The 12318-nt window shown below is 37.4% G+C and overlaps 1 protein-coding gene across 5 annotated transcripts in view; it reads right to left on the bottom strand.

Moving 5' to 3' along the window:
* The window catches only part of GRIA4 (glutamate ionotropic receptor AMPA type subunit 4), a 226125-nt gene that overhangs the window by 64431 nt on the left and 149376 nt on the right, over positions 1-12318 (bottom strand). For all 5 annotated transcript variants that reach the window (XM_065730040.1, XM_065730039.1, XM_065730042.1 and 2 more), the window contains exons 5-9: positions 11909-11962; positions 9779-9937; positions 7757-7924; positions 6291-6395; positions 1128-1238 (exon numbers count right to left, since the gene is read on the bottom strand). In XM_065730040.1, the coding sequence (XP_065586112.1) occupies positions 1128-1238; positions 6291-6395; positions 7757-7924; positions 9779-9937; positions 11909-11962 (597 nt within the window). The remainder of the gene's footprint in view (positions 1-1127; positions 1239-6290; positions 6396-7756; positions 7925-9778; positions 9938-11908; positions 11963-12318) is intronic.

Genomic DNA, 12318 nt, shown 5'->3' with positions numbered 1-12318 from the left:
ATCTTCAACAGGAGATTTTTTAAAACATGCTTAATGTATAAATGCTGATACACACTGCTGGAAATCTGGCAACTATTGAGTTTTTGAGTAAGAAAATATAGTGACATTTTCCTTTGGAGTACTTTATTAAATTAGAAAATTGTTGCTTAGGTACATAAGCAGAATATTCCTTCCCATTTAAAATGTAGCTTATCCTAAAGAGTTAAAATATCTTGTCTAAATGAAACAGGTGAAAAGGGCAGTGAACTGAGATGTAAAATCTTAGATGTGGTCAGATAAAGGTCAGCCTTTGCCAATTGGCTTTTATAAACATCAGCTTAAAAGGGCAGTTCTGACTTCTGAATCAAAATTGTTAAATATTTCATTTAAAATACAGATTTAGAAGAAAAAAAGGCTTTGAAAAACCATTTAAAAAATGTAAATGAATGAAACAACTGCATTCTTCTTTGTCTGCAACCACTCTTCAAAAACACTAATTACATACCTAACACTGAAAAATCTAAAATTTATTTAGATATTATTAAAATGGAAAATTGTATTGACATGTTGAACAAGTACATTTAGAAATATGTTCAAATGTATCTACTAAATTCATATTTTCATTTACAATTGCAAGTAGATAAACCAGTTCTGATTGGCTGACTGAACCATAGTGCTTAGAATTTTAGCTCTGACTAAAGTCAACTTTTAAATTATAATGTGTCAACAAAAAGGACACTGACATTATAGACATCTGTTCAACTGTGTCAGTTAGAGATTTTAGGTTTTTCTTTCCTTCCAGTTTCTTGTGAGTCAACATTTATCAATCAGAGGTTGAAAGAATTCACTTATATTTTTGGAAATTACTTTAGTAAAAAATGGAAAATATTATATACTGAAAGAAAATTATTTCAACTTATTTTTAAAAATCTGACATCAAGTGAATCATTATTTCAAATGTATACCAAAAAACCTCTGAACAAACATAACAGCCTAGATAATTAAGATATATGGCTCTCACCCTCCCACTTACCCAGGAACTGGCAGACTAAATAGCACTATAACTTTAACGGAGACTGTGTCACATAGCAGTATGAGTATTTTAAAAAAAGAAAAAAAAAAGATACTGATAAAAAAAAACGCCTTACCAAAATTGTAGTAACAACTACAGTTCTGTTCTCCATGGCTGACGTGTCATTTCCAAGTGTAGGTTCATGCTGAATCAGAACTAATTTATCCATGTCATTCCAGTAACCAACCTGCAAAATAAAAGGAATATAATTTACAGTAGGTACTTGGTGAAATTGCAGATACAATTATTGCATGAAAAACAGTATCATCCATAAATAATTTTGTACCAAGGGATTACTGCTGTAGATGGGTGCAAAGTAGCATCCACTCAGCACTTTGTGTATACATACCATCTAGCAGCATTGTTGGAGTCAGACCTGGTATTGTTGCCTCAGCAGTTCCTGACTGGCTTGTACTATTTACTTCAACCAGGCACAGAAATTAAACCCCACCTGCAATATTATGAATCCTTTATTGGGGCATAAACGAGATGCAAGAGTTCTTGTTCTCCTCTAGAAAGATTTCATTCATTAATCCTCCACAGCATCTGGTCTCAGGAGCAGTGAAAGACATCCAGATTGCAGCTTTGCTTGTGGGTCTTCCATGACCTTCTGCCCAGGACTTTACCAAGCTTTTTCCATTGGTACTGACCTTTAGTATCTACATTACAGGTCCCGTTGTTATTTTTTTTCTTATATACTCAGTGGAGAGAAGAGCACTATAAAGCAGCTCATGAATGATATGCCTCCCCTCTAGAAAAGTACTTATCTTTCTCTACTCACTCTAAAGCATGATAAGCATGACCACAGTCTGAAAGTCTCTCTGTTAAGTCTGCTGCTGACAGAGAGGTGAAACAAATCAGTTTCAGGCTTCCTGGCCACAGCCCTTCCCAGAGCAGCCTTAAGGTGAAACAACTGCCTTAGTTCATTGCTGCTGCTGAAGTACTGAGTAGAGATGTTTAAATCACCCATAGATTAGTATATATCACCCATAGTTGGAATGCCTGGAATCAGAAGCTCTCCTCTTACATACAGACACAGTTTTTTGCAGTGCACACCTCTGGCATTTAGTACAACCTGCAGCTGTGCTTTCTGCACTGGTATTGATGCTGCTGAGCATGAGACATGAGCCAGCATTACTTGCTGTGAGAGCAGATGGGATGAAGGCAGCCTGAAATAGGGAGACTTTCCTTCAACCTTGATATGCTTGGGGGTTACACGGTAACTTCTGCCCCAAAACTGCACACAGGCTATACACTAAGTCTTTGGGTGGCTAAACATGAATACAGAAGTGTCTGTAGAACGATACGCCAGGACAGTACTCCCACCTAAGGTGGCTCTCCAGTTGACTGAGATCCTAATGAACTGAATTTAGCAACTGATTATTTTTCCCAGGAAAGGCACAGATAGTGGCAGTGCTCTTAAAGGTTCCTTTCAAAGATGAGCAGTTCCAGCTGGTGTAGGTTACTTGAGAAGCAGCTGGGGACTAGTCAGCAACTACTCTTCCTTCCTGCCTACCTTTATTAATTAGGAATTCATGAGAGCAAGAGGTGGAAGAAGGGAACTCCTTGTCCATCTCACTAGAAGTGGAAGAGGAATTTTAGGGGAAAATGGGGTCTGGATAGAGTTTCAGTGCAACTGTCAGTGACAAAGAACAGTCTGTGGTTTGGATGAGACTTCAGTGTGAAGCAAACTGGCTGGACATTCAGATCAATTTTGCAGCCAATATTATTTCTAATGGTTTTGCAGAACCCAGAATAAAGCTCATCTTCACATGGGATTCTGCCTCTATGAAATGTGGTAATCATCTTGTTCGGAACAAAGAGGTGGTGCAGTAGATGATTCTGGAAGTGCAGGGGAGTTTTTGGTTCCCGAGTTCACATGCATTACTGAATATTATGCATTCTTAAACAATTCATTATGTTTAATATTCCATTCAATTCCTTTTATTAAATCAATTTATTGAGAAGTAAGTCACCTTAGCTGTCCCTAAAGCCATGTTCAGGCACACTCACCACAGCAGTAAATGGGCATTTGTGAGAATGACAAATGTATGAAGTAACAGAGTATAGGTGAATAAGTAGGTATGAGCCAATATTTTATATTCAATTAGTGAACAGGCAGAAACTCTTCCAATCCACAACTCGTGTTACTTCTCGTTGACGTGTTCCTTCTCCCTTCTCTATAGCATACAAGCCTCGATTTATGTGTCTACAACAAACAGAAGCTTCAGTTTTGCTGATACAGTGGAGAGGCAAGTTGGTTTCCTAGTAGGATTCACTGCAACAAATATTCTCTTTCATCCAGACAATTGCAGATTCAAAGATAAAACTGATAACTGAAAATGTCAAGTTGCTGTCAAAATCTGTGACCGACTGGAGGCAAAATGTGTACGCTGAAACCTGGCAGTTTGGGAAGCTCGTTATAACAATGACTGATTGTTTTTCATTGTGCAGGTGTTCACTGCCGGGAAGTTCAGAAGGAAAGTAGAAAATGAATGATGAAGTGTGTTGTAAAAGTAAGTGCCATAGCAAAATGCAGACAGAAATAAAGGAGCTTTTTGAGGAATGGCAGGCATTTTTAAAGGAATTTCAGCCTATGTCTGCATAGGTGTGTTTCCTCAAACCTGCGCACCTCAAATCTGCACTAAATCAACTCTGGAACTGGATTACTAACAAATACATAAGATATATATGACAAATGTATGAGAATGTAGGTTTACAGTAACTCTGTGAACACTAAAATACATTGTGTTTACCTTCAAAATCTCAAGTCCTTAGGGGAAAAACTTCTCAAAGGAAAGGACTGAATTCAGCTATTATATAAGTAAATACAATTCAATATGGTCTTCCATTAGACTTTTTAGCAGTTTTGTCTACTTGTGGAGAGGCTGAATTTATCACTCATAAAACAGTACTGCAAAAATACCTGCCTCAAAGTATATTTGTCAAAACACTTTGGCTTTGGAATGAATAATGTGATTTCTGAAGGCATGTGTACCTTGTATCAACCACTGAGGTGTTTCTGCTGAAGCCCATAGGTCACTAAAAGCAATGGATAACTACATTTTTGATCATTTCCATTTTGGTTGACTAAGTTTGAAGTCAGAAACCAAATCTTAGACATACATGTGAATTTATATGTAAACTTCATTTATTTGATTTGATTTGTTTTGTTTTTAATCTTGACACTACTGTCTTGCAGACAAGAACCTACTATAGAAAGCTGCATAAACAAAAACAACAGGAGCATAGGTTACTGTCTCCCATTTGACAACACTATATGGAAATCTTCTCACTAGCTGTGCAGTTTTATAATGCTCTATTCCCAGCCTTAAAGCTGTAGATAGCAAAAATCACTCTTCTAAAGATTAGAGGCATGTGCTATTCTAACTGGAAAGAATAGTTCTGAAAAGATTGCTGGGTGATTCATTAATCATGTTATTTAAGATGTGAGAAGAAATTAAAGGTGAAGGCCTCTTAGTTCAATTAAGTACAGTTACTTCTCACATAATATATAGGATTTGTCAGGCTGGACGGAAGATAGAATTGGTTCAATGATCACATATAAAATCCCAAACAATACATAAAAAAAAAATTCTTGTGAAGAGCCAGACATTTCAGAGCTGTTACGGCTGTTTATATCAAAGACAGGCAATGGTTCGAGAGTGGCAGAGAGACAAAGGAAAAGCATGTCTGAAAAGATAAGAAAAGCACCTTGGGATGCCAGAGCAGCACAGACATAACTCCTCTTTTTGTTACCACATTTTCCTTCAAATCATAGGCAAGAAGAGAGGAGGGAGACATCCCTGCAAGGTGCAAGTCAATGGTACCATTTCCAAAATGGATGAGGAATGTTGAAACAAGAACAATAAGCCAATTGGGGTAGTTAGTTTTCCACTAAGCAAACTCCCTAATGAGCTACCTAAGTTGTGACCTAATTAACTTCACATTTTCTGCCTAGACTTCCCTCCAGTACCACTGGGTATTGGGAATGGAGAGACTGTACCTCACTCCCCACTTGCCTTGGATGCAACACAGCTACCTGTACATCCTCCCGGCTGTCAACAGCACGGCACACAGCCAGGCTGGCAACAAGGTCAGACAAATTCTTTGCCAGAGGACACAGGGCTTCTCAAGAGAGAAGCAAGACAGAATCACCTTTACCAGTGTATTTCTTAGCCATATGTCATACTTTCAAAAGTTGACTGCATACCTGACATGCAGGGACACTCTTTGCTTTGGTCTACAGCTCTGTACTGGGACATACTGTCAGTAAGTGCATCCTAATGTGTAATTCTGATATGGATCCACAGTTTAACACTCTGTCTCTTCATCACTGCAGCTTATCTTTGGGGATAAACTGCTCATGTGGGATACGATTTACTGGGCCTGTCACCTATGTACAGACAGTGGAAGACTGTCTAATCTAATTCTGATTGCCTTAGTCCTGTTCAAGAAGCAATGATTCTCCTATTCATCTCCAGCTTCTCACTTTCTCTTCTTCTGATGTCCTAGCAAATAAAACAGGCCATAGTGCCTCCAAAGAAAATAAATCTGTACAGACAGTGGAAGACTGTCTAATCTAATTCTGATTGCCTTAGTCCTGTTCAAGAAGCAATGATTCTCCTATTCATCTCCAGCTTCTCACTTTCTCTTCTTCTGATGTCCTAGCAAATAAAACAGGCCATAGTGCCTCCAAAGAAAATAAATCCATTGAGCACTAGTACATTTTCTTATCTTTATTTGTTTTATACTATGATAAATTGAAAAATTCTAGCACAAAAGGGAAAGGGCTAACAAAACATAAGGCTTATCTCTTCAGAATGACTGGGCTGAGTGATGGTCTATGTGCATTCAGACATAGCTGATGTGACATATACTATTAGCTTGCCTTACAGACTGCCTGACATCTCGTCTCTCTCAGATGAACATCTTCTGCGTTCCTCAATTTTCGCATGGAATAATAATATATAGTAGAAAATAGACTTTCTGCTTAAATTAGACATTCCATCCATGTAGATGATATACTGTCCTCTGTAAATGACACAGAATCCAATTTATTTTAACTCTTTAGTCATAGCAAGCTCAATTATAAAAGAATCACAGTCATAGAATCATAGAATGGTTTTGGTTGGAAGGAATCTCAATGATCTTCTAGTTCCAACCCCCCCTGCCATGGGCGGGGTTGCCAACTGCTAGATCAAGCACTATAAGGATAACAAACACTGTAAGCACATACCTTCCGAGGACCTGTGTTCTTCAGCTCAAAGACATCCATAGTGTAGTTGACTCTGCGACCATAGTGGTCAAATTGAACGTTTCCTGTCAATCCTTGTATTCGAACCTGAAAACGGAAGAAAAGACATCATGAAGTTCCAGACCTACGTTCTTTACTCCAAATGTCATAGAGTAGGGAAAAATCTTTTTATCTCACACTCTTGTTGATTAAATGTATAAAATGAATATCTGCTGCTCTTAAAGGTAACCTTGCCTGCAACCTTGGACCCAGCAAAGCAATTCACTATCACAGAGGATGGGTGAGATGCGCAAGGCTTGAAAGAAATGCTTTCAAACCAAAACAGTGAAGAAGGACAGATGTAAAGCCACAAGGCTGGCTGGGGCAGTTTTACACCACCTTTATCAGAGCTGGAACCAAAACATGTTTCTTACTGCTCTGACCTGCTACACTGGAGGATACCCAGACTGTGAATCTCATTCCAAAGAAACCATGTTAATATTGCTGCTGGCTGCAATTGTATCAGGATCCAGCCATGCAAGCATTTTTGGCCAGACTTTGAGTTTCAAGCTATCCAACCCAACTGAGAAGCCTGATTTCATGCTTACCACAATTATTACAGATCTTTGCATCTGCAGAGACTATGCAAAGCAGATAAAATGTTTTATTTCTCCTCCTAACAGTCAGAATGTGGATTTAAACCACTTACTCTTTTCCTTTGACCATTTGTATCTGTGCTGATTTTTCTCCAGGACTGAAACACAGGCTTCCAGGCATAAAGATGCCAGCTCTGTCAGCAGTCACTTTTCAGCAGCTTCTCCTAAGCAGAGCCTGCTCATTTGCAATGATTTAAATTCAAATGCAATATTTTTATTTTTCTTACTGTCCTATTCAAAGGAAAGGCTAAATCATCTTGACAGAGATCTGGAACTTTCTGGGCATCCATATTCATCAGGAATTCAAAATCCTGACATCAGTGAACAATGGCTCTGGGTTATGTCTTTTTAAATAAAAGAAAAATACTACCTAGGTGATTTCCCTGGAAGAAATCTGCATTTATTCAGGATGACAGAAGAATATCTGAATATATTTGATGGAAAAATCTGTTTCTTTAAATGACAGTATCTGCATAGCCAGGTGCAACAGATATGCTGTTCTAGTCCATATGGTTGGACTAGATGATCTTGTAGGTCCTTTCCAACCTTATGAACCTATGAACCTATGAGCTCAGCATCTCAGGGACACAAGTCCCAACTATGTAGTAAGACTAGAACTACTAGAAATTTTCTATAGCTGCAATTCCCCTTTGCATTCATATCAAATTCTAAACCAAAACATCGAAACAGCTCCAGCTGATTCCAACTGGCAGTTGACAAATACATTTCCCCTCTTCCATCAGTACCCTTCCAAATCACATAGTATACAACTTGTATGTAATATTCACAAAAATCACAAAGCCCACCCCTTACCTGCTTCAGTGTCCTCTCCATATCAATTCCTTGACCCCATGGAGCAGCAGGATTAGCAAGACAATCACCAGCATTTCCTCTTCTTGAAATATCTATTTTCTGCCTTCTAAGATTGCGGAAAGTTTCAGCCATCACAAGCACTCCATCATATGTTAATGCAGATGTGTACTAAATTGATGGACAAACACAGTGCCTTAGAGTTGGTATATCTTTGCAAAAATCAGCTGTCTCACCTCTTTCTAGCTTGATGCATTACACGGCAGTTTGTACACTTTCATCAGGAAAAAAACTCTCCTCAAAACCAAAAGCAGTTTTCCCTAAGGGATGAATACAGGACTGAGAAGAGAGCATTCCTGCAGGATCGAGCATAGTACATCCTACTAGTTCCAGTTTTTAAACTATGTTTCAAAAGTGCAGAAAAATCTGCCTCTGAAGAATTATCAGAATAAACAAATTAAATTGAAGAAACTAATTCCTCAAACATTTTTTTTTCTAGCTGTTTTACCCTTTAGGGAATGGTTTGAACAATCCACTCACCCATCCAACTTACTCAAATAGAAAAAAAAGAATAAAAGAAATAGTAACTGAAAAAGATAATAAGCAAGAATAAATGAGATGAAATCCAAGTTGTTGGATTTGTTAGAATGATAAAGAGCATGTTCTTCCTATTGGAAAACCTGAGTCAACCCTGTGAATAATACACACTATTGAACAGTACAGAAGAATAAAGGGGGCTTGGCATGTCATCAAAGGTAGTCTATGTTTCTAGACTAACTATTATAACTACTTCAGATTGAGAACACGTTAAATTAAATGCATAGAGTATGTATCCAGCAGATTTTAGCTTGGAGCACATAAACAAAGGGGCATTTCTGCATCACCTCCAGTGAACTTCCTGCATCAGGAAAAGGGGATCATAATCCTAGGGATGATATTGAAATTCCCTTTAGATGCCAAAATGTCAGCTGTTGAAGACTAATTTCCTTCTTGTTCTTTGTCTTGCATATTATAAACCCACTGGGATATGTTCATAGTCTCGAATTTTGGTTAACCATAGTTGAATTATGTGTGAAACATTTTAATCATGTCAACTTCTTAGAACGATGCATCACAGTTCTGTTCATTGACAAGGAGTCTTATGGGCTAAATTGTTCCACTCAACAGTACTATGGATCTCTGCACTTCATAGACCACAGCATACTTGTTGGCATTTTTACCTCAAGAAAACAAACTCCTTGAATATTCACCAAATGATGTAGATATCCTTTGTATTACCCATCCTGATGCTTTCTATATGCTTTGCCAAATTGTTGCTCTTCTAGCCATGGAATGGTTGAACTCTGAGCTCTGCACAGAGTAGAAGAGCCACAGCTGTGTCTGACATGTATTCGTACACATATAAATCAGAGCTGTTTTGATGAATCCATAACTATTTGCCTGCTTTGATTTGCTTGACAAGAAAATGATAGGTGACAGAAATATTTTGTTATCCATCTGTGAAGGATTAGGATAGAGGAACATTGGGATGTAATTGCACTGTAAGATCGTGCCTGAAAATGATTTTTGCACCGATTTTGTGACAGAAATAATTCCAGAGGAAATTCCAGATGAAAACTTAAGGGTACAAAATTTACAACTGTGGTTATATCTCATACACAGAAGAATTCAGCTGTCAGGAAAGCTCTATGGTCTAAATGAATCTAGATAATTAGATTAATTCATGTAAAATAGGTTGAAATTAAGTTGTCAGTTAAGTGTTTGACCTTTAGTTCCTGTCAGTAAAGAGGTGATTTGTAGACTAGCTGACAAAAAACATTAAAGTACATCAGTGAAATGTGTTGCAGTCTTTGTTTCCATCATACAATCACAAGGACAAGGCATAATTAGTTGCCAGTAACAATAGGATCAACTGCCTTATCTTCTGCCTAAATATTGAGGTCTTAAACTCATTTATTTATCAATGTTAATCAGAAATTTGAACATCTGAGTGATATTTTGGTTGTGCTTCAGATTTATCAATACCTTTGGAGGGGTTTCGGATCCTGGGTATTCTCTCTGGTCCAGCTTCTTCCAGCGCTGCATCAGCTTAGTTACCATTGGGGTACTGAAATCTACTAGCTGAAATCCAGTCACATTAGCTCCTCCATGCATAAACCTCTCCAGAGAAATATCCTTGAATCCCTAGAAAATGAATTTAAGATTTTGTTTGCCCTTATACATCGATCAGAGTCCAATCTGTTCTAGGTCAGTAAGGCAGCATAAAGAAGAGCAACAGCAGGTTTCCATTAGCAGCTTAGACTTAAAACCAGAGAATAATATCAAACCTCTGTTCACAGTTTCCATTTGTGTTATAAAGAATGAAACAAAACCATAAAACCAAATTCTCACATTATTGCTAGAGTGGTCTCAACAGCTCAGCAACACACTGCTGGGAATGGCAGCCGTTAAGTTTTAGAAGGAGTATGTTTGGAGAATCAAATGAAAAGTGCCTGCAGAATATGAAATCCTTGCATCAATTTCCACTGCAGCTGGTAGATTTTAAGAAGCACTGTGCTGGTACTTGGTTCATTACATGCCTGCTTCTTTTCATGTTTGCAGAGTGAACAGAACTATCGTACATATATATTTATTCCAGGATTCGTTGTTTAGGCTGAATTTATGAGTTACACAAGTTATGAAATAATATGAGGAGCATTAGAATGCAGAGACAGCAAATGAGTGTTTCAATGTTAGTGCAAAGAATAAAGGAAAACAGAATCAGCCTTCTGTGAAACATGGTGGTGGTAGCTCGCAGATCTAATAACTATCTGAAATCTGATGTGATCCCCAACATGGAACAACAACAAACATGCATAGACTTCCTGACTTACTGGCTTTAGGGTCATTTCTCTCAAAAGCACACAAACAAATCTTTTAGTAAAATTTGCCTTTAGAGATGCAACTGAACTTCAAGAGACTGCATAACGGAGACTGTTAAAGTAGGAAGAAAACATTAATCTTTTTGCTCCTTTTCTAGCTGCTACATTTTATATTATCTAAGAATTTTTTTCTTTTTACATTCTTCAGTTCCTCTGATTGGCATTTAACAGTAGAAAAAGAAGTCTATTATATCTTACAGACAGATTTCAGAAAAAAATAATTGTGGGCTACTGACCCAATACTCCAGATTAAAACAAAACAAAACAAAAAACCCTGAACAACCCACAGCAATGTTCAAGACAGAGATTTGATTCATTTCCTAAAGGAGACTAACAGTGAATATGAAAAGTCATATAACATCAGGAAGCCATATTACTCATGTTATTGAATAGCTGGTAGATAGGAGCATGCACCCATCCTGAAGTAGTTCTGGGTGTCTCCACTGTGTATTCTACTTCAACCACTTTGAATGGGAAAGGTTACTTGGAGAATTATAATTCTGGTACGTTGAAAGTCTAGTTTTTAGACCCTAAGAGGACAGACTTCTCTTATTTCAAAAGCCTGAAGTATTAAAAATAATTTGAAGTCATCTTAAGGTACCAATGTAACAAAGCACAGTAACATATTTCATGCCCACTGAAATTCCTTGAGGGAAGAATAAAAAGAAAACAATTGGAAGTACACATTAGACTCTGACCTACATTCACTGTGCTTGACCAGGAAGGTATTTCAACTTGAAAAATGAGTTCTTTAAATAATAAAGTATCACATTTGCTCTTCATTTGCCTTCTTCTAAATATTATTCGTGTGACTGTGCTGTTTAGACTTAGAGTGAAAATACTGAATTAGAGATTTGACTGGACATAGATGCTCTTACCACAGAATGAATTTTCCCAAGAAAATGTAGAAAGGTTACTTTAATAACTGTTATGCTATTAATATTAAAAAGATGAGTCAACATAGATAGTGTAGTTCTGTAAAGGCATCTAATTCGGCCACAGGAAACACACAGCAGTCCTACGCTACACTGATTTTGATAAGATTTAAGAGGATAACACTGTATCTTTCTTTCTTGTACAGATGGCAGAACAAAGCCAAGTTCTTTTACATGCTCTACAGAATATATTATATGCACACATTAGTGACAAATAGCAGATGAAGTTCGGAGCCTCCAAAGCAAAACTGAGTGTTTCACTTACCAAGCAGGGATATAGTTCTAGAAAAGGATCTTACCAGGTTGGCTACAATGTAATGGTATCCTTTAACATGCTTTCCCACGCTCACAATCTGTAGAAAAGTAAAAAAAAAAGAAAAACAAACAAAAAACAAAACAAAAAAAAATAACAGTGTCATACAGTGTTTTTTGCAGCCATATAGATACAAATTCTGAAGCATTTAACTGTAGCAATATAACATTGATGGTCTAACTCCAGTAAAGTAGCCATAACTTTCCAGGTGTTTAATCATGGAGAAAAAAAAAAAAGTTAAAATTAAAGTGGATAAAGTAATGAACTGGTAATCTGCATGCCTTCCATATGACTGAAAGTGTTACTGTAGTACAGTATTTCATCAAGTACAGCAATTACCTGCAGGACACAAATTCAGAAGCAGGAGGTCACACATTAGCTAGAAAGCCTACCTGC

The sequence above is a fragment of the Cyrtonyx montezumae genome, unplaced genomic scaffold (assembly GCF_038088225.1).
Source record: "Cyrtonyx montezumae isolate F1298 unplaced genomic scaffold, pur_monq_1.0 scaffold_12, whole genome shotgun sequence".
NCBI classification, from domain to species: domain Eukaryota; kingdom Metazoa; phylum Chordata; class Aves; order Galliformes; family Odontophoridae; genus Cyrtonyx; species Cyrtonyx montezumae.
Note: the sequence above shows the minus strand (reverse complement) of the source record. Positions and strands in the feature narration are given on the sequence as shown.